This window comes from Anabas testudineus, chromosome 21 (assembly GCF_900324465.2).
Source record: "Anabas testudineus chromosome 21, fAnaTes1.2, whole genome shotgun sequence".
Classification (NCBI taxonomy): Eukaryota; Metazoa; Chordata; class Actinopteri; order Anabantiformes; family Anabantidae; genus Anabas; species Anabas testudineus.
In genome coordinates this window covers 22,503,317-22,518,281 of record NC_046629.1, presented here as the reverse complement: position 1 = coordinate 22,518,281, position 14,965 = coordinate 22,503,317, and the positions used below count along the sequence as shown (strand labels likewise).

At 40.3% G+C, this 14,965-nt stretch overlaps 1 protein-coding gene across 3 annotated transcripts in view; it reads left to right on the top strand.

Moving 5' to 3' along the window:
- col18a1a (collagen type XVIII alpha 1 chain a) overlaps positions 1-14,965 on the top strand; it is a 64,933-nt gene that overhangs the window by 17,592 nt on the left and 32,376 nt on the right. For 2 of the 3 annotated variants that reach the window (XM_026377136.1, XM_026377135.1), the window contains exon 1: positions 10,353-10,800. The exons of the other annotated variant lie outside the window; for it this stretch is intronic. In XM_026377136.1, coding sequence (XP_026232921.1) covers positions 10,458-10,800 — 343 coding nt within the window. In that variant the 5' untranslated portion in view covers positions 10,353-10,457. Of the gene's footprint in view, positions 1-10,352; positions 10,801-14,965 lie in introns of those variants that run through there. 3 annotated transcript variants of the gene reach the window in all.

The following is a 14,965-nucleotide window of genomic DNA, read 5'->3' as shown; positions in this document are numbered from 1 at the left end:
CCTGGGTGGTAAAATCTACAGGTGAAATGTGTTCAGATTTAGAGAGCGGGTGAATAACTCTCCAAATCTTCTCCATCCTTAAAGCTGGACAGATTTCACAGTGTGCTGTGTATTGCAGGTACCTGCATGAACATAGCATAAATGTTTGTAAAGCTATCAGTGTTTGCAAATTCTTTTTGCACAAATAGCCTGGTGTTATTTGGCTGTCTGGTGAGAGAAGTCTGGATTTCCCCTCATCAGTTCTCATCTGTTGGCAAGTTGGAGAAATTTCCAATTTACCTCTGCATATTGTGAGTCATGCTCTTTAACCACAGAGCAAAGTTTTCCTTTTTTTGGCATGAGTCAGCAAGCGGAAATAAACACTGTCTCAGACTGAGATATCATCTTTAATGAATCCAAAATGTTCTGTTTTGATTGTTCTGCAGTATCCATGATACCTCAAACAATAACTCTTTGGTTCATTTTAAGAGCTGTGCAGATAACCTGCTTTACTCTGCACAGTAGGAGATGTAGTAGTACAGTTTTGACAGCACATAAATGTATGTTGTACATCAGACAGTTTTGTAAAGTAGACAAGAAGAGCTTTGACTCTTGTTGTGCGAGATGATTAAATAGCCACAAAGGATGGTTTGATCCAAGAAACACTCCTGTAAATTCATGTCTCGGCGCATCAGTGTCTCAGTCTGTTCCTGGCAAAGTAATGATGGTTGGTTTGTTCTTAAGCCAAGTTTACCAGCCTGTCTGCGAATGCATGTTTTATTAATCAGCAGGGAAACATTAAAGGGGTCACCATTAAAAACCAACCAAAAACTTTTAATGCATTTGACAGGAAATTCTCAGTTAATGTGGGCAGACGGCACAGTTACCCATTTCGAGAGGAGTTGTTACAGAAGTTAAATATTGTGTCAGATCCCACATGAAAGAGAACGTGGCCACAATAATGAAACGTTTTTGATGGGTTATCATGCTAATGGTGCCTTTCACGCTTTATTGAACAGAGCAAGACCAAACAAACGCACAATCTTTCTCCTGTTCACACGAGATTTTATTCTTTTTAGCACAGAGGGTGCTTTTAGTTCAGCCTAATTTCCCCTTAAAGAATCTGGCACTTTCAACTGTTTCACCATTCTCTAAATATCAGATTCCCTACAGTGCTGATTAAAGAAAGCAACACCACTGATGCCAGGACAAGACAGCACGGAAAATTCCAATACATATGAGTATCTAATCCAGATTATTACCTAAGTGACATATTATATTGAGTCAGAAATTCTCATAACCCACATTCATCTTGTCTTTGGTCATGTGGGAAAGGGTAATAATAAAGAAAACAACCACGCACACAAAAAGAAATATGTACACGAATGAACCCTTTGGGAGCCATAAAGTGTAGACTGTATATTAGCTCGGACATGTCACAGAATAACAAACACAGCGTTTCTGAGAGAAAACAAAAAGGTCAAGCGACTGTTTAGAGGATGTCAGCTCTGTTTGCCTTTTCCCTGCAATAACTTACAGATGCCTCACAAAGAAGTTACTGGATGATTGGTCCTCTTCTGCCCACCCAGTTATGCATCCTAATCCCCAAAGTCAACACTCCTAATTCCAGACTTCCGATCTCGACATTGTTTCATCTTTTAGGGAAGAGAGAGTGATAGTGCTGTCATCACCAGCTGGCCGGCCCCTCTGCAAACACTACACTGTAGCTGATCAGGTAGTCACTGTCTGGATTCCTCTTTGATTGGTGATGAGCTGGTACCGCAAAGCCTGAAATTATTCACCTTCTGATCTTGAGCCGGTGGTTTTAGGTTTTGCTAAGCAAGGGTAGCAACAAATGCACTGCTTTTTGTTTAGTGAATTTTCTTAAACATGGCTTTGGCTGGAATGTGAAATTCTTTATGAGGTGACAAAATATGACTCAAACCGGACCCCTTGGCCTCTTTCATATGTGTCAGATGTCGGGAGGAGGAAAAGTTTAGACTTGCTGTAGACTGTACTGTAGACTCGCAGGGAAACACCTGGTTGTGCAGTTCCTACACTAACCTCTCCAGGCTCACCTCAACCGGTGTTTAGGGAGGGAAAAAAATGATATATTGAGAAATGACTGTTTCCATCCTCAGAGAGGTGCCAGTTTGGTGGTTCTTATACAGTAAATGGAAACATTCGCCTGCAGCTGATCAGCCTAAACTCAGGTTGTATTTATGTAGCATCAGTTTTGTTGGAATAAGAGATGTCTTGCCCTGTGTTCACATAGCTAGAATGCCATCCCATTTTTTTTATATGGGTTCCAGAGCCTGATATCCTGGAGTAAATATGTAGCTAACTGACCTGTATGGGGCATTTTAAACTCAGTGACCCTCCAACCCTGCCCATATTAGACAAGCAGTGTCTGAATTCCAGGTGTGGGAGAGTCCCTCTCCATTCTTTTCAGTCTACAAAGCAGGTAAATGATTTGTCAGAGGAGGGCGAATCTTACTTCACCCAAATACTCACTGGGCTGCAAGCTGGGCTCGTTGTCTCTTTGGAAATGAAGTGCCTCTAGACATAAGTGATTTTAGACATTTCATCGTTTGCCAATGTATTTAATACCTAACATATGAGTTTTTGCTATAAAGCTGTAAATAATTAATTAAGACCTTGATGTCAGCCACATAAGTAACCAAAGTGAAGTGTTTGCTTTAAGTTAATTGATAATTCTTGAAAAATGCCCATTCAGTAAAAAATAAATAATAGATCATATACCGATATAGTGACTATAGAGAAAGGGGCTCTTCAGAAGAGCAGAGGAACCTCTAAAACCTCTGCCTGTTACATATTCATGACTTCAATGGTCTGCTTCGCTGCCCCACCTGTGTCTCATTTTGTGTCTGTGTGTTTCTATATGTATTATTATTATTATTATTATTATTATTATTATTATTGGGACGACTAGCAGGAATTTTTAACCATTGTACTGAGGACATTTTTACATACTGAGGGCATTGTAGCTGGTCCTCACAATGAGAAGGGTGTAGAAAGAGCAATTTCAGGGTTAAGACTAGGTTTTGGGGTTAGGGTAAAGTTTAGGGTGAGGCAGTTAGTTGTGATTGTTAGGGTTAGGGTAAGGCAGTACATGTGATAAATTAAAATTAATACAGAGTAGATTAAGATGGCATAGGCCATAGTAGGGGGCTAGGAAATGCATTATGTGTTCTCACAATGCCATACAAAAATATGTGTCTTTGTGTGTGTGTGTGTGTGTGTGTGTGTGTGTGTGCGTGTGCTAATGACAGTCCTGTTGGACTGTAATGAGTTCAGTAACGCTTTGAGCCCCACCATGAGCCTCACGGTGGTTCGGTCTCCCTCTTCTGATAAAAACGGTGAACAGCCTTGAAGTCCAGTTGTTCAGGAAACATAATAACATATGTTCATGTTTGTGCTGTAACATTAACAGTGCAGGTGTGTTGAGCTTCGGCCACCGCACTAGTGTATCGTTGAAAATAAACACCTTCTAACGAGTTTATTATCTGAGCATCATATTGAACAGGGCCGGTGTGTAACGCTGTACATTCTTCCAGATATGCACACTCATACATATGCAAACACCTCCACACATGCACATTATTTTTTAGGCTTTTTGAAAAATCTGATGTTACCATATGTTTTTATCTCAGGGCTATGGGCTCTATCTGCCACAAGGTGCTGTATGGTGCTGACAGGCCTCATAGACATGTTTGATGTTTGATGTTTGAGTTTCCACAGGTGTGTTTTTGTTGGGAGAGCACCACCTGTCGAGTAAAGTTTGCTTTTTGTCATTCAGTGTGGTCTGCAGCAGCAACAATTGTGGGACAGTGTGTCAGAGAGCCGTTAATTTGACTAATTATTGTGAACCTTTAAAATCTCTTAACAGTTGTTTAAATCAGTTTATAATGGACCTCTGGGGGCCTGGCTGTGTCATTAAAGCAGTCAGTTACATATATGTATATTAATACACCTTCACCTGGTGGACAGTAGAGGGAGCTGTTTCCCCATGACAACACCCCAGCTCGCTGTCTGGGTGGTGAAATAGAGACTCGGATACTACTGTAGCACAATCAGGCCCTCCAGCGCTGCTACTTGATATTTATGATGCAAGAATCTCTTGTGTTTAGTATGTATGTCTGTGGTAAATACTGTGTCCTCAGGGCTCTGTGGAACGTGGAAGTACTCCTCCTGTCTAACATTACCAGAGAACACCTTTAATAGACAGTAATAACAACAGGGTTGTTTGTTAAATCTCACAAAAGAGCTATTAATCAGCCAAACTACATTTAAATGTCACAGTGTAAAAAGTACCACCACACATCGTTGTCATTTATGACATCTATTAGAGTAACATGCTTTACAGTTGGAGCTTGTCTCACCACATACTGCAAGGTGAAGTTTTGTTGGAGGCAGAGCAATTCATACTGTCTGTCACTAATTGAGATAACACCTCTCAGGCACTGTAGGCCAACTGCAGTTCAGACATTTCCAGATGCTCTGACCTGACAGTGCACTAATTAGTAGAGTCATTACAGGTACAAGAATTCCCCAACTTGTCTTTTTGTAGGATTCTTTGAAGGATAACTGCAAGCCAGTTGGCTTTCAGTCCATGTTCCAGGTTGTTACAGTGAATGAGATGAATTCCTTCATCAGTTCTGCTGATGATAAAGAACGAGTGAAACTGATTTATTCTGCTCGCTGGTCTATGCCTTTAAAAAAATCATTTTGATAGCCAGCTGCCACTTAGGCTTTAAATCTGATCTTTTTTTTAAGGAAGTGTGAACAAAACAAATCAGATATGTTTTTCCACGTTTCTTCCAGCAGTTCAGATCTGGGCCACTTTCACATGGATCCAATTCATAACTGATCTCTGACAACGCTGCCACTGTCAGTGCAGTCAGCACAACCACAGAGACAGAGGTGAAAATGAGGAAGTTTTAGATTTGGTGGGTCTTTATGAAGAAGCTTCTGTTCAAACCAAGCTGCAAGCAACATTTGTTTTTCAGCAGTTTTTAAGGAAATCGTGTGATTTGACTGTTGCACAAAAGTTATTATTGCACACGTGCCATCTGCTTGCAGTTTATTTATTTTTATGTTATCTTTTTACCCCTATTATTCTTTACATAATGTCCAAATTAGTTTTCTTTTTATTTCTAGACTAGGTGTTTGTTCTTGGCTCTTGACTCGTTACTTGACTCAAGGTGAGCCCTGCACAAGAATTCCTATATGTCTGGACTGTCTGTTTATGCATAAATGACAAATAAAAAAGACTGTAGCGAATTTAGCGCCATTTAGCTGTAAATCAATGTAAAGATGTTTACATTTGTCAGTGGTGCATGTGCAGCAGTTCTTCAAACATACCATACATCTTTTACAAGGTTTGATTTAATCTCAAGCCAAAGAGACAACAAAGGAACCAGTCAGCCAATGGTCAGCAGGGACATTTCATGGTGTCTCAAACTAAGTGGAACGTACGGCTGGCGTATTCTCATGGAGCACAGAACAATCGTCAAGCTTTGATCTACCCTGTGAGATAAGTGGTAGTGTTTACTATGAAAATGACATTTCCATAAAACATTAAATGTGGTAAAACATGGGTGTCTTTTCTGTGTCCCAGATACAGTACAGTTACACCCCTCCACCTCTTCCCTGTACTGTAACTGTTGTTTAGGCACCACGGGCTACGTATTCTCCTGTTGTTATGGAATGTGTCTTATTCAGAGTGACAGCCAGGCTGTTTCTGCTTGCCTGAGCAGGACTGCGAGGAACCCTGTAGGGCTCTGTCTGTCTGACTGTCTCTCTTCAGGAGCTTGGATTGTTTAGTGGAAAGATGCAGCCTAGCAGTGTGTTAAGGGGGAATAAGTAGTCTTTGCTGCCTTTCAGTACATTATATGAGGGTATCTGAAGGGATTTGATAGAGCTGTTTAGATGACATAATGCTTATTTGCAGTCCTTGGTTGTCTGCTCAACAATGAATTAAAGAAACTCATCTAGTTTGAGTTTTACAATAGTTATGTCTGAATGAGAGGAATTTACAATGCAGGCATCCACAGTTACTCACTCACAACTTGCTCCCTCAGGCCACTCCAGGGCTGTGATACATCGCTAGTTGTGGGAAACAGGACCCCTTTCCTTTCTAATGTGATAGCTGTGACCCTCTGACCTCCGTTCTGTTTCCCAATCCTCCACCTCTCATTCTCCGCCTGTCTCGCACACTCAGTGACACACATTCACTGGTTGGACATCTAACCAGCGAGAGAGGATGTCATTTGAATCAGAGGCTTTCTTTCACACACTGAATTTGTCCAGCGTTGCACGGCAGTATAGATGTGCTGTATATCTTTCCGACCTTATAGCATACACAATGTGACATCCCTCTTCCTCTGCCTGCAGCTTGTTTCACTGCTGACATGTCAGATTTAAACTATATAATCTAAGTGTGACATAAATGTGGTTTACTCTCTCTCTCAGCACTGAATCAGTGTTGGTCAGACTCACTGCCACCGTGCTTGCCATCTAGAAAGTTGCTTATAGGACGAAAAGTTTACACTCTGTAGATGAAACTACTTTGCATGAAACAGGCTTTAAATTAGGTTGAAAGCCACTGAATAGTCCTTACACTGTGCAACGACTCACTGCTGTGTTACAACCTGTTGCTCAGGGATACAGGGACTTGCAGAGTGTAGAGAGAGTGGATACACATCGTCAGATGATTCAGGTTGCAATATCTTTACACTACTGCTCAACCTTGACATACTGTATTGCAGCAGCTTTGGCAGAAGGGTGTGTGTTTTCCAGCCATACCTTTGCTAAAGTTTGTATATATACTGTATTTGGCTTAGTGATTACAATGCTGCAAAGCTGTAACATGCTGTAAACCATTGTTTTTGTGTGAGTGCATGTATTTCTATGCCTGTCACATGTGGGCTCATTCACAACTGCCTGTGGATTTCGTAATTTGTGTGCCTCATATAAACCCCCCCAGCTCTTAGTGCCTTGGAGCTTAATGCTTAATGCTTGTATAACCACTGCTAGACGACTGCACTATGATTCACAGCAAAAGGTCAACGACCCTCACTCGCTGAAATAACAAGAGTGAAGGTGTGGTGGGGGTCTGCCAAAAGGCCGTCTAGCTAGAGGGTCTATTCTAGAGTATAGACCCTCATGTTGTTGTTGATGGTCAACTTGTGTTGTAACATGCATCTAGTTTCCTGCCTTTGTTTGTACAGCAGTTGAACTGTCCTCATTAGCCGCAAAACAGTGAAATAAAAAAAATATTTATTAGAAGAGTTTAGGTTTTAATATTTTGGCAAAGTTTACTTTAAATGCATACTATTCAGTGTCACGTGCGTAGTATTGTATATCTTGTTGCAAAGCTATGACCTCATTGTACAAATATTCATGGAAGTTATATTTAGCTTGGAAGAAACTGACACTGTGAATATGAAATTTGATATCTGAATGATAGTCAGTGTGGCATAAAATACTGACATGCGGTGACAGATCATTGGATGCCTTCGGCCCCTTGTGGATTATGTTCAGCGGGTTTTGTTGCTATTGTAATTAGTCCGTCATTCATCCTTCCATTGATGGTCTAAGTCCTGAGACTCATTCCTGGTCTTAGGTTTCTTGCTTTTGTCTGTGTATGGTGTGGACAGACACTGTGGATGCCTGAGTGCATCCTGTGTATACACAGATGGAGGACTGAAGCTGCTGCTGCTGTGCTGTCAACGTGCTACAAATAATGTGAATTAATACATATTTAAAAACTGCTTATCTGACTTCTTTAAGTGTCCTCAGAAATCAGCACCCTGTCTGCTTAGCTAATTGTACACATCAGCGTGGTTTTTATGACTTGCAGTAGTAAAAAAAAAAAAGATGAAAAGGATGTTGAAAAGACTCATATTTTAAGATTACCTCAAATTACCTGTTCTGGGAGAACTGTCGCACCAAAAACAAGAATGTACTGACTTCATTTAGTGTAATTTTCTCTCTTTCTTATCAGGCTTTTCCAAAATAAGCAGATCCTTTCCTAGTTCTAAGGGGATTATTGACAAGGTGGCAGGGTGTATCCATGACCACCCAAGTCTGTTTGGCATGTTTCCCACATGTCAAGTTTGTATGACAGTCTCCAAACTCTGTAAATTCTCTTATCTTTGACTGTCATGAACACACCCTCAGGCTAATTCATTGTCATCTGAGGAAAAAAAAACTCTAATTGGAGTTTCCTGATTAAACATCTTCTTTATTCAGTTTCTTTTTTTGGTGGATCCTGACATAGAGTCTGCAACAGAACAAATCATGTGGGTGGGACTCCCCACATGACATAAAGAGTGTAGAATGAAAAGAAAGAGGGAAGGAGAGAGAGAGAGAGAGAGAGATAACTGGTTGTTACAGTGGATATCAAAGACAACTGATGTAGGTGCTAATGTACAACTACATAAAAAAAAGCCTGTCAGCATGAAGTGAAACATAACAATTGCTATATTACGCAACAACATTTTCCCCAAGGGAAAAACAACATTTTCCCCAAAGTGATCAATAAAGTATGTTACATTATTATATTATTACAGTACTTTCTGTAAAAAGGGTTCTGCCATGTTGTTCTGTAATCCTAACCTACACAGTGATGCAACGAGCTAAAAATGTCTATTAGAGGGGGTTCCTAATTTTTCAGGCTAAACATTACCTGTTAGAAGATTGAGATTATTTAACCAATTCCTTTTTTTTCCAAACATTACTTATTTTAAATTAACCAACAGATAAAATTTTACTTTGATCACTTTGTTTGTCTGACCACAGGGAATTTGACTTGTGGTTAAGAATGCGTCAGCAGCCTAAATTTAGTCTTTCCTGAAACATTTTGTGATTGTACCTGTTTCCATACAGTTGCTTCAAAGTCACCTGGACAATTAGTTGTTTTCCCACATTCTTCATGTTTGCAACAGCTCTAATTAAATTGTGTGTTTGTTTTACAGTTTTAAGGTGAGCAATTGCAAAAAGTGTCATCACCTCACCCAGAAAGGACTAATCTGTGTTTACTTTAATCAAACTGCAAACAGCTTGGAAATGTGTCACTGATTATAGGAAGGAAGCTCCAGATCTTCCATTGTTTCTCCTTTTCAAAGCATTATTAATAAAATGTAGACAGAAGACAGCAAAAGACAATTTAACCAGAGGCAAATTGCTTTTTATATAGCACAATATTTTCCTTCCATTAAAATTATCATCAGAGCAGAAGGTTCAAATATATTCTGGTTTGTGATAAATAAGTCAGCTGTTGTTTTTACATAAAAAAAACATATGATGTAGGTTGTATTGCTACTGCTAAAACCATCCCTTTGTTAGACTAAACAAACACAGTCTTGCAGACAGGGGTCATTTGGATCATCAGCGAACCCAGGCCATGACGGAGAGCCAGAGGATAAAGTTGTCAAGACATTTTTGTGTCTGTGCATAGACTTCAAGAACATTTTTATGGAAAGGGAAGTCAGCATGCTGTGCAAAAAATGACTTGAGTTCCTTTCAATCGACAGCTGGGGTTACATCCCCCAAACACCTCCTTTTTATTTTAAAACCTGGTACCATTAGAGACAACCCAGTTCCTTTTATCACTAAGCTGCCATTAGCAGACGTCAAGGGTCTCTGTCAACTGATCTCATAGGCATTATAAGAAACCAGTCTGGACAAGAAAGTGAGACTTGGGACCACAGAGCGGTGAACACAGGGGTCTAAACTGGATTGAGCAGTAAAAAGCACCATATAGAGGAGGTCTCTTTGGTATGTTTAAGCTCGCGCATGAAAATGAACCAACAAATGTGCATTAAGTGTATCACAAGAGTGCATGGCTGCATGGCTGTTTGTCGTATTAGACTAACTTGAATACATTAGAGAGAATTCAGCACAGGTCCATGCATCCTAAACTTTGACCACAATACAGCATTCAGTTCTTTTGGTTGAAATCTAAAATTATAAAATCACATGACCACTGTTGCTCTCATTGCATGTTTCACGCAATTTGCATTTAGTTTGCTTTTAAGCGAGGTCAGTAGGTTCTTATTGTCATGTTTAAACAAAGAGAATAAGAGAACAAATTGGCTTCCTCTGTAAGACACTGAAAGCATCACTATTGTGCACTGAAATGCAAGGCTGTTGTAATTCTAAGGTATCAGTCAGCAGGAGAGATCACTTTTCACTGCTGTGACAAAAGGAGGAGGAGGAGTTAGGAGAGGAAATATTGGCAGGGCAGCCAATACGGAGCACACCTCCTGTTCTCCCCCTTTACTCTTTTAAATGAGGCACTCCTCTTCACTTTTCCTCTCTGCCTAGTGGAGTGTGTGGAGCCAGACCTAGAGGGAAAGTGTGTGTGTGAGGAGTGTAGTGGCTGTGTGGACATGTCATAGTTCATTCTGGGATTCTCATCAAGTAGCTGGACGTGTTCAAGACTTGACATTATGCCCAAAATGAGGATCCATATTGGAGTTTTGTTTTTAATGACCCAATGGGTGGCCTATTCTGATGCTTGGTTCTGGTCCTGGACTGGTTCCACAACTTTGGCCCCAACTGTAGAGCATGAAGGGTCTGGCAGTCCTGCAGGTAGTGGAGAACAACTAACAGAGGACAGGGTTGGAACAGAGATCGCTGATGAAGGACATGGCATCCAAAAGATGGTCCAGACTTGGGATGAGACCACTGAGGCTCCTTCACTGACCACTCTAATACCTACAACACAGCTGGAGAATGACTGGACATCAGAAAAGGGCACAGTGGAGAGTCCATCACTCGCAAGTAAACCTGGTAATGGCACATCTTCAGTAGAGGGTATGGGTTCTGGAGGATCAGATTATTTTCAATTTACAGAAAATGTTTCAGGACATGGACCTGAGCTCGAGTCTGAATTGGCATCAGACAATGGGTCAGGTCTTTGGTCTGCCCCTGGTTTGAAGCCAGAATATGGATTTGAAACAGGAGCTCAAACTAGCTGGGGATTAGGTTTTGAAACATTGGGGTTTTCTGAGGAAAACCAACAAGAAGAAGTAAAGCCCACCGACCACAGGGGGTTAAATAGTGGAGAAGATGCAGTCTTTCAAACTGATGAATTACAATTGAAGTTTCAAAAGAGTACTTGGATCACTAGTAGCAGAACAGATGAAGGCCACGATCCGGGTCCCACAAAATCTCAGCAAAATCTTAATGCTTTTGTTAAACCTAACATTAGCAAGTATTCTCATGAAAACTCTACCAAAGGCAATTTATTAATCCCGGTTGTAAGCAGCAACTCTGTAGAGACTACTCCAGTTCTTAAGGGCATCCAATTAATGGAGGTTACTCAGTTACCAGCTGGTGAATCAACAGCTACCCAGAATGCTTTGTCTAGCCAAGTGTCACAGAGCGGCAAATCTTCATTTGTTAGGCAGACATTTTCTTTAAGCCAAACAACACCTTATAGCCAAGAAATGTTAATTGGCTATCCACAAGAGGCTAGCAAAAGACCAGATACAACCTTAATGCCAATAGCTACTCAATCTCAAGTGTCTGATTCCTCATCAGCAACTACTCAGACAGTGTCAACCAGTCAAAAGAGTCATGGCTTAGATGCTACACAAACATCAGTGATTGAGCAGGAGCCTAGCCAAGTAACCTTATTTAGCCAGTCTGTTGCAGATAGCCAGACATCGCCTGAAATCCACACAGTAGTAGCTAAATCAGCATTGACGGCCGAATCCCCACAATGCTTGTCGTTAGATTCTGTTCTTCCTTTCTGCTCCTACATGGTTGGAGAAAAGTTTTCTGTGCCCAATCACCTCAACCAGAGCAGTGTGGAGGACATCCAGGCATTCTTGAATGAGTGGCAGTGGCTGTTGAGGTCACGTTGCCACCATAGTTTGGAGTGGTTTTTCTGCCTTCTCTTGGTGCCAAATTGTGGCTCTCTGGGTCCACTGGCGCTTTTGCCTTGCCGGAGTTTCTGTGAAGTCTTGCGGGACAGTTGCTGGATGCTCCTGGATGAGGGACATCTCCCTGTGGAGTGCCACACTCTACCTGACGAGGAGGATGATGGGTATCAGTGCTTGTCAGTTAGTAACTGGAAAGGTAATCATTGGTTTAAAGGAATTCTAGTTTTGGGATTCATTTTGAACCACTTTACAAAACCCCTACTCCCCAGTTTGTATGATGTTTTCAGCACCACTACACAATACCCAGTAACCAAGCAATTACCTGTATCCCTGTTAGCAGTGAGATTAACAGTGTTTTGGTTCCCAGGAACAGCAAATGATTTAAAAAGAAAACTGCATGTTTCATTTGCTATAAAGAAGCCCTACAGTCTAACAAGCATGCTGCCTGCACAGTGTTTAACCTGTTGTTGTATGTGTTTCTTTATTCTTTGGATTGCATGTGACTTACTTCTTGAATGTCATTATAACACACACACACACACACACACACACACACACACACACACACACACACACACACACACAGTGCAGTGTGTTGAACTGTACGTTATGAATTTAAAAGTTTTTTTTTGCTTAGATGGATGTTTGTACATTTTGCATATTTTATAGTCATAGCATCTATATATATATATATAGTGAAACACCTATATAAACATACAACCACATAAAACTAAATAATAATAATGATAATGGCTGTTGCTGTTGTTCCTGTAATAATGAGAAAACCATAGCTGATTTAGCTTTTTCTGTTAGCCTTAGTACATCTGAGCTTGGATAGGACAGATGTCCATCTTCTGTAAACTGTTTGTGCATGAATTACTCTGGGTACTTTAGCATGTAGAATTGCATGTCTCTTCTGACAGTGAATGGCTTGGAGGCAGCTCAGTCTGCATTTGTCTGTCCAGGAATGGACATATTATGTTGTCAAGCAAGGGAAGCAGTCATGTTTGCATCAGTGGTTTTCAGTGAGATGTGCTGGAGGCAAAATATATCTGATAGCTGCAGGGTTACTTTACTCAGGTAACTTATTTCAACAGATGAAAGTTTCTAAACAAAAGTAAAAGAAATGAAATGTTTATTTGTAATCTGGATCTAGAATTTTATCTTGAATTAATGAAGTGCTGGGGGAAACTTTCTCACGTGATTGTATTGCTGTGTGAAACCTTCAGTTAGATTTAGTGAACATGGCATATCAAATACCAGAGCAATTAATCTGTTGTCTGCATGGAGTCAAACAGCAGCAGTTAGTTACTAGTTACATGTTTGTTTACATGTACATAGATAGATGAATCAGTGCCAGTGGGGACTAAAGATGATGTTGAATCATCAAAATGACTGATATATTGTTACTGAGTACTGATAATATATATGAATACCTTGTAGCGTTAGTTCTGTACCAAACAAGCTGAATCCCTTTCCGTGCTAGGGTCCTGCCCTTTACCCTCATATCACCGGGAGCTCAAGACCATGTCTTTTTACAGCTTCACTATCTTTCTAACAGCTTGTTGTACTGACAGACATGAGTGGACAAAATGTTTCTGGTTTCCTGGACTAAACAACACTTCTGGGCCCAAATAGATTAGGAATTGATTTGTTTTAACTCTCTGTGTGTTGACATGCAAGTTGTCAGTGTGGTTTTCATTGTCTAGGTTGCAAACCTCATGCAGTTGTAACACAGGTCTAAGGAGTGTTTAACTGCTAAATATACATATGTACTAAGTAAACCTAAAAATATGTAAATATGAGGTAATAGGGGGATTCAAGAGACAACAGTCCTGACTAAAAATATGATCTAGTTGCCATCTTCATACCTAGAGATGATTTTTTATGGAGTTAAAGATTTATAAGGTGGTTTCTGTTACTAAATCATTCTGAGATTTACAGAGGGCTACTGCAGTCACAACCATCTGATATCACATATTCAAACATTTGATCTGAAAATCTACTGTATCAGCAGACTTGTTAGATAGATAAATAGACTTAATGCAAAAGATTTCTAGCTACTGAGTTACTACTGTACATGTGAGGTATCATTCTACCCAAATCCAGAGACCTGATTCTTTTCTCATTCTGACTGCATGTGCTTTCTGTTAATAAAATGCCCCATGTGCCTTTGCCAGTGTCTTACAGCACTTGTGGGAATTTTGGTGGTTAACAGATCGGTGGGCTCTAGCTTAGTTACATGCTGTAAAAAATGTGTTACTAAGCTCTAAAATGTGCCTCCTGAAGCCAACAATGCTTGTTTCTCTGTTTATTTGTAACTTTATCTAGGGATGTTTTCTATTGTGTGTACCCACTTACAGGTCCTTTGACCTCTCAGATTCACTGATCAGAATCCCTACTGTGTGGTGTCCGGGGAGCTTCTATCTACAGCTCTGCTGGCCTGATGTGGGGGTGGAGGGCAGCACTCCTCTGGGCTTTAATACCACCCCACTCCTACATCATTTAACTATGACCCACCATAAAAGAATGCCTCATGATTTACTTACATCTGTTAGTGTTTTTGGACGGAACATCAGCATGGTACAAGAAATATACAAGAAGGGTTTATGCACAAAACAATTGAATATAAACTGAACGGTGTGTAGAGATATCAGTGTGCATGGAAACCTTAGGAAATCTGATCATTTTACGATGGGGGGCTACCCCTGTGGGAAGACACATTAGCCTTTTTAATAATGTTTTCTATGGTTACCAGTCTTTTGCTTTTAAGATGAGCAGTCATTCATATCAAGGTCTAGAGGTCAACTTCAATTTATTTGGGTTAGTTCTCTATGGTAAAACTATATCCTGTATGAGAAACTCTATTACTCCCTGTCAGTTTTAGGCTGTCAAATTGAAATTTAATATAATCCTGTCCTGGGCCACCTCTGTTGTAAAGTGATAATAAGATAAAACGGATATTTTCTTGTTAAAATATACTCTTTCTTAGTGGTATCTGGATGTGTGTGTACATGCAGTCTGTGTTTTGTGGCTTGTACACCCTTTTGGTGGTCTGACACTGATTT